Source organism: Nanorana parkeri, unplaced genomic scaffold (assembly GCF_000935625.1).
Source record: "Nanorana parkeri isolate BGI_ZX_2015 unplaced genomic scaffold, ASM93562v1 scaffold686, whole genome shotgun sequence".
Taxonomy (NCBI): domain Eukaryota; kingdom Metazoa; phylum Chordata; class Amphibia; order Anura; family Dicroglossidae; genus Nanorana; species Nanorana parkeri.
In genome coordinates this window covers 377,037-384,910 of record NW_017306954.1, presented here as the reverse complement: position 1 = coordinate 384,910, position 7,874 = coordinate 377,037, and the positions used below count along the sequence as shown (strand labels likewise).

General features: G+C 46.9%; 1 protein-coding gene across 2 annotated transcripts in view; it reads left to right on the top strand.

The window, feature by feature from the left end:
* BIN3 (bridging integrator 3) overlaps positions 1–7,874 on the top strand; it is a 54,233-nt gene that overhangs the window by 42,231 nt on the left and 4,128 nt on the right. For both annotated transcript variants that reach the window (XM_018563696.1, XM_018563697.1), the window contains exons 5-7: positions 1,434–1,570; positions 4,285–4,325; positions 6,221–6,362. In XM_018563696.1, the coding sequence (XP_018419198.1) occupies positions 1,434–1,570; positions 4,285–4,325; positions 6,221–6,362 (320 nt within the window). The remainder of the gene's footprint in view (positions 1–1,433; positions 1,571–4,284; positions 4,326–6,220; positions 6,363–7,874) is intronic.

Below are 7,874 nucleotides of genomic sequence, written 5' to 3'. Positions count from 1 at the left end.
TTTTTTAATTCATTTACTTTCAGCAAAATATATATTGCTGAATACTGCACAAGTTGTTTTGTGTAATAAATTAAAATGTTTCAGAAATGAAATCATTTTTGGGTCACGCCTTAATGACCAAGGAAACATGTGGGTCCCGAGGTTACACAGGTTGAGAACCACTGGCCTAGACGATGCGCCCCTTCTACCATGCAGGGCACTGGGATGCGAAGAGCTTCCGGAATTGTGGAGGCGCAGAGTTTTGCGAGTGTCGACGGTTTATATGCTTCCGGGAGGCCCACAATCCGTAGGTTATTTCTCCTGGATCTATTTTCCAGGTCATCCAGTTTTGCTTGCATAGAAAGGGATATAGATTCATATTGTGCCAATTTAACCTGTGCTTCCAAGAGGTCATCCTCCACACTTGAGATCCTCTGTTCAGCCACAGAGATGGATCGTGCCTGTGCTGTAATTTCCTGCCTCAGCTGTAGTAGCCCTTGCTGCATGGCTGACTCCACAGCCTCTGTTATGGTGGGCTTGAGAAGCCTGGCCACTGCCTCTGCTATCCGGGCATGTGTGGATCCGTCCAGGGACTCAGCCAGGGAGGATGCAGGAGAGGGGCTTCGGCGGCTCAGCCTGTCAGGTGCGGCGGCCATCTTGGCTGCAGCGTGTGCCTGTGTCCCCTCCAGCGCTCGTGGCACTGATCGGGACCGGACCGCTTTCGGTTCCAGGAACCGTTCCATATGGTCCCCTAGAGCCTCTCAACCCGATCGGGGCTATGGGCGAGTGTGTCGCTGGCAGGAATTTGTAAGCCGGTTAGTGTTGGGGACGGAGCGCTGTCTCCCCGCCGCCAGTTACATGGGAACCGGAAGTCCCTCTCTGGCTCTCTTTCTCTCTTTTTTCTCTCTGTATCTCTTTTTTTTGTCTCTCGTTCCTCTTCATCTCTGTGTCTTTTCTCTCTCTCTCTTGCTCTCTTGGTTTCTCATGCTCGTGCTCTTTCTCGCTCACTCTTATTCTCTCTCTAGCTCGCTCTCTTTTCTCTCTGGCTCTCTTTTCTCTCTGGCTCTCTTTTCTCTCTGGCTCTCTTTTCTCTCTGGCTCTCTTTTCTCTCTGGCTCTCTTTTCTCTCTGGCTCTCTTTTCTCTCTGGCTCTCTTTTCCCTCTGGCTCTCTCTCGCTCTCTCTCTATTTTTATCTCTGTCTTTCGGTAGCCTTTTTGATCTTCTAATTTAAGTGCTTTTTCAGTCTCTGACCTGCAGCAAGAATGCATCCAGAGAAGTCAGCAGAACCCTCGGATCTGTTTACTTGTTTTAGTTCAGTGATTCAGAAATTATAGATCATCATGGCAGCCAGACAAGTAGCATTGGCAGAAGCGGATCTCTTAGAACTGGTTTTCTATAACTCTGTAGCAATCTATATGTATAGTTTCTTATGACTGAATTTCTCTCCCTACCAGCGATGTCTAAGTCGGCTGTCAAGATCTCCTCAGACCTGTTAGGGAACCCCCTGTGTGAACCAGACGCAGATTTCCTATCAATGGTGACCGCACTGGACACGGCAATGAAACGCATGGATGCATTTAATCAAGAAAAGGTACTTGTGACATTAGCATTGTAGCTCAGTTCATAGATCGGTAGATGCAGATTTGCACATTATGGTAGACTTCCGTATCAAAGCATTTGCCTCCAGCGCTGCATTGTCTGCTCTCCCATCATCCATCGCAAGATTTTCATCTTCCTCCCGGTTCGCAGTCTTCTGATGCTTGATTGGCCGGGCACAGATGTCATAACTCCATGCGCACAGGATTTACTTTCTCCCAGCACAGAATGATACCAAGACTGTACATTGAACTTTACCTCCACTTTAATAAGAGAAAGTGTTTTTTATTGCTGTGAAATGCAAGGGTTAAATCTTGTTATTCTCTGTTATGAGGTGACAACATTCTCCCAGTTGTGGTCCTACATTGTCACCCTGTCACATGCACCCCTGATGGAGATTACAAGCAGTCCTGCTGACACACACTGCAGAGGCATGGTCCACTGTTACCATCAGCCGGTCCAGAGCAATGATGCTGATGCTGGAAAGGGTGCATGTAGAAAGGAAGTGGCTGTCGATGCTGACAAATCACATGGAATCACCAATTTCTCCTTTGTAAATAAACATTTATAAGGATAAAGAAAGAGATAAATCCTAAATCAAACCATCTTAATGTGGTCACCACTATGGGTAAAATTTGGGCCAAATGAGCAGAAATCTTAAATCCTACTCTGAATTGGAGGTGTCTGACATGAGGCCATTCAGTCCATAGCTACTGAATAGAAACTGCATGCAATGCCATCCTGTGCTTCACTTTCTGTGTTGTCTCCCCAATTTGGAGACGTTAGTGACAGGTGATTATGTACACAACATAACCAGGGCCTGTTCACACCATTGTGGTGCCTTGGTGCGATGCTGTGCCATTCATTCAGAATGGCACACAACTTGTACTTTCCCGGTGCGGTGTGCTGCTGAAAATGCTGCATGCATGATTTTTGGTCCGAGCGGTGCATTAGACAGCCATTCAAATGAATAGATTAAGTTAACACAACGCACTGCAGCAATTCAGGCTGCTAACCCTCAAAAGCTTCATGATGTAGGATGAGCAAAGTAGGAGCCAGATATCCTAAGTAGCACAAATGCTCTTGACGTGGTGTGCCATCTCCTGTTCATCAGCCAACTGTAGTCTTGCCCTAAGCCCTCATTCACACTCAGCGTTTTGTAGTGCTTTCTCTGCTCGAAGAAACACCCCAAAAATTTCCCATTAATTTATATGGTTGTGTTCACATCTGAGCGTCATGTCGCTTGTAGCAGAACACCGTGGCGTGAAGAAAGTACATGATCTTCTTTTTAGCATGTTCTGCGCTTCTTGGCCCCATAGACTTCAATGGAAACGCTCAATAACACGTCTGCTCATTAAACACACAACTTTATGTATTCGCATGTTACGTGCGTAAAAAATATGCAGAAAAGTGCAAAAAAAAGTGCTACCCAAAACGCGATGACAAAGTGCATATTTCATGCCGCTCAGGTGTGAATGCAGGGCTGTGTTCTTTTTGGACAGCGAAGGCTTTTTCTGAACACACATCTCATGCAGGTTGAATTGCTACAATCTTTCTGATTGTAGATGCATGTACTTCAACAACAACTGTTGCAAGTGTTACCTGAACACCCCGTTATACAATTTTGGGGTTCTTGGGGACTTCTTTTAGTATCAGACTGTCAACTTTTGGGTTGCATTTGCTGGGCCCTCCAGTCCTGAACAAATTAGAAGACATTTGAAATCTCTGCCACTTGTAGATTATTTTACCTGCAGTGGAATGATTGGTTTCAGATAAGCTTTTTAAATCCCATACCAGACTCCTAGGCATCCACAACCTTCTTTCTGAGGGGCCCAGTCACACCATCAAGAGTGCGTTCCAGTGCGTTTGGCCCCTGGAACGCAACCCGGCCGGCTCACTTATTTGGGGGGCAGGAGAGGGCGTGGCGGTGCATTGAACTCAATGGCACCGCAGCCACGCCCCCCGCCCGCGGTGCCATTCCGGTCCAGTGCGATCTGCAAAAAATAGTGTTTGCTCATTTTTTACAGATCGCACTGGACCGGAACGCAGGCGCTAATGTGCCACGTGTTTGGGTGCCGACGATCGCACCTCGGGTTGGGGGGGCGTGGCTGCAGTGCCATTGAGTTCAATGCACCGCCATACCACCTTCCGCCCCAAAACAAAGTGAGCCGGCCGGGTTGTATTCCAGTGCATTCCAGAGGCCGAACGCACTGGAACGCACTCCTGATGGTGTGACAGGGCCCTTAGAGAGCTCTTTTGATCTTGGCATGGTGACACCACACATGTCAAGAGCAAAGCGAACCCTAGACCCCAGATATCTGAGGTTTAAATAGAACAGGTTCCACCTGGTTCTAATCATTGGCACCTAATCTGGAAAACCCAACTCTTAATTTCATGGATTTGAAATGGAGGTAAATGTTGGGGTGTACTTACTTTTTGCATACAACAATTCTACATTTTTGTCAATTGAATACATCATGTCAAGTCTGTGTGTCATTTGTTCAAGTATATCTCCTTTATCTGCTGGTGTTTGAGTCAATGTTTTCCTGGTCAAATATGTTGACAAAATCCACAGTTTCCATGGGGTGTACTTACCTTTTCTCATGCCTGCCTGTATGTATGTATGTATGTATGTATGTATGTATGTGCATATAAATGTAGGTAACTGTAACACTCATATTTTCATTTAAATGTTTATTCTTGTTACAGGTTAACCAGATTCAGAAGACCGTGATGGATCCTTTGAAGAGGTTGGTAATACACATGTGAAATCCATGTTGCTGCTTTTAGGATGGCAGCAATGCAGTTGCATGTAATTGATGTATTGGTGTTACATGCATGAGTCTGAATGTGTAACGCAAATTATACACAGTGCTGAGAACCTGGCGTGCACCCCCAGTTTTGTTGAGAAAAACATTGTCCCCTCTCGGTGATCTATATACTTTACAAGGGTTTGCACTCATTATAATGACCTGAGCAAATCTTGGTGTTGTAATGAGCAAAGCCGCAGTGTCTGCATCCTTTTAGAAGTAGTCCTTAGGCTGGCCATACACCTATCAATTTTTTTCATTCAATCTATAGGCTGAACGAAAAAAATAGACCCGATTCCTCCAACACAAACAGGGTGTCGATCGAGGAATCCCGCTGTTTACATTGTATTCTGACAGGTTCCGCCGGCATCCATGAGCTGCCCACTCTGATCCGGTATTCTGATGGGTGCCGCCGGCAGCCATGAGCTGCCCACTCTGATCGGGTATTCTGACGGGTGCCGCCGGCATCCATGAGCTGCCCACTCTGGGTATTGTGACAGGTGCTGCCGGCAGCCATGAGCTGCCCACTCTGGGTATTGTGACAGGTGCTGCCGGCAGCCATGAGCTGCCCACTCTGAACGGGTATTCTGACAGGTGCTGCCGGCAGCCATGAGCTGCCCACTCTGATCGGGTATTCTGACGGGTGCTGCCGGCACCTGTCAGAATACCCGATCAGAGTGGGCAGCTCATGGCAGCCGGCTCTGATTGTTCAAAAATGTTCCTGCCGGCTGTAAGGGAGCCGACAGCCCCACACACTGTGCAAATTTTCGGCCGGTACATTAAAAACCGGCTGAAATTCGACCAGTGTATGGGCACCTTTAGGGAGTATCACACCAAAAATGACAGCCCATCTTCAGGCAAACAAATAGAAGTACCCTTGCAATGGCGCTACCCCCACACTGCAAGGGTTAAGTGCTCATTTTTGTCCAGGGCACTGGAGTACAGCAGATTTACTTACCTGATCCCGCTCTTGCTTGCTCCCTCAGGGCTGCTAGACCGGTCCCTACAGCCTCTTCTTCCATCAGTATTGGGACTGCTGACATCATCACGTGTAATCCAGGTTGCCTAGACCAGCATTAGACGTGAGGATGCCGTGGGACATTCCACCAGCTGGAGAGGGAACGAAGGAGATCGATGACCTGCGGGAGAGTGAGGATCAGGTGGGTAGCCCCACTGCAAGGGTACTGACCTGCCTCCCGGCTATCTTAATGGCCGGGAAGCCGACTCCATGCTGACTGGCTGCGAAGCCGGTTTCCCGGCCAATCACAATCAAGCCAGGAAATCAGGTAGCATGTCATTACCCTCCGCCCGGCTTCCTGATTGCCCGGCTCCATGCCAGCGGAAGCACCGGTATCGGTACTCTGTGTCGACGAGTGCCGAAAGCAAAATATAGGTACTCGATACCGAAAAACCGGTATTGGTGGATCCCTAGTTTTGAATGCTGTTTTGTATTTTAATATGCAACCTATCAACTGCTGAATGTGTATGTACCCTACAGTGTATGGTTCTGGAGCGAGAACGTACTGCCCAGTGTCAAAAAGCTCTGCATGTTGTGGTTCGCCCAACAGGATATGACCCAAAACACATAGCTAAAAGCACCCAAGAACAGCAAAGGACAAAACACTGGACAATTCTGAAGTGGCCTTCTATGAGCCCTGATCTGTGTGCCAGATCCTGTTATGTTTGTGGATTAATATACTGTATATAGCACACACTGGTATAGCAGCAGGCATTGTAATACTGTACAAATAGGTTGGACTTGATGGACTTTTGTCTTTATTCAACCTCAAATACTATGTAACTATACAGTATGTAATAGTCTGTGTGTCCTGCAGGTATAGCAGCGTCTTCCCCTCACTGAACATGGCTGTGAAACGTCGGGAGCAAGCTCTGCAGGAATACAAGAGACTCCAGACCAAGGTGGAGAAGTATGAGGAGAAGGAGAGGACCGGGGCTGTGATTGCCAAGCTACACCAGGTCAGTCTGGGGGTATTAGTAATGAAGTTGTGAGCTTTTTGTACCGGGCTATAAAGAGGATCCTGAGTTTGAAATGTTCATCTCCTATAAGTAATTTTCCGATTTATTTATAGAGGTGTAGAAGGGGCAGCACCTCCCGGATCTCTTACTATATCTAAACGTATTAATTCTCTTTTCCTACTCTGCCTATTTCTGACATTTCCGCTGCTATTTCAAGAAACCACTTCCCTTTCAGTTTGCTTTGTACAGTATCGAAATGCTTGTCATGGGTTGAGCATGCAACGTCATCAGCTTGGCCGTGCCTCTCTAGTCCACTGCGTATGATGCAATGTCCGATTATGCAATATATGGCTCGGAGCCCTTTCCATGACTTGTATATCCGCATGACTGCCGCTGCACCCGACACCAGGGATTGCCATTTACAGTATATTATTGAGACCTGCCTGATCCCCCCCCCTTTTATTCTTGTCTCCTCCACCCACTTCTCTTTCAGTGCCAGCGGCAACACAGAATATTCATGAGGGCTTCCACTTTTCCTTCACTTATGTATAATATATACAGAAATATCATTTCCTTTCCATTGTTAAAGTGGAACGGTTACGTGTATGTATTTACAGTGTGCGCTCCCTGCTGTGCTACAGATAAATATTACATACGTGACTAGAAAGTATTGAGGGTTCTGAAGCGGTCTTCCAATGCCATGCAATAAAAAACTATTCAATTTTATTTTTCTATTTTTTTAAGCCCATCTACAGGCAAACATTAAAGGAAAACTATGAGGTGAGTGATTTCCACTCATCCTCATAGTTAGAGTCGACTTGTGACAAAGAAGCGGCCCATCAGCATGGAGTCGGCTTCCCGGCCCGTCAGCATGGAGCCGGCTTCCCGGCCAATCAAGAAGGCCGGTCATTCCTCGCCGCCCAGCTACCTGATCGCACGGGAAGCTGGCTCCATGTTCCTCTGACCGGAACACTGGTAAGTATCGGAGCATTTGGGCCAGTACGAGTACTCGCTCAAATACTCGGTATCGATACTGATACTAGTATCGGTATCAATGCATCCCTACTCATCTGATCCTCGGAGCAGGATTGCTCTTAGACTGGTCCCTTGAGTCCCCATTCACACCTTTAGCGTATCGGGAACACGCATCAAACGTGCACAAAAGTGAGCACTTTGGAAGTTCACCAAACACGGAGCATGCTTGCTTTGCCATTACTAGTTAATGGACCCCAAACGTAGGTGAGCGAACATACTTTTTTAAAAATCTTTTTTTAATACTCAGTACTTGCAGTGCAGGTGTAGGCCCACTTCAAGGGTTAAGTATAGTGATGCACCGATACCGTTTTTTCGTTATCGAGTACGAGTACCGATATTTCTTTTTCGGTAGGGCTGCAACAACTAATCGACATAATCGATTATAATCGATTATTGAAAAAGTTGTCAACTTTTTCAATAATCGATTAATCGGCTTCCGATCAGTTGGCCCTGTTCACAGCTCCACGCGCTGTGCGC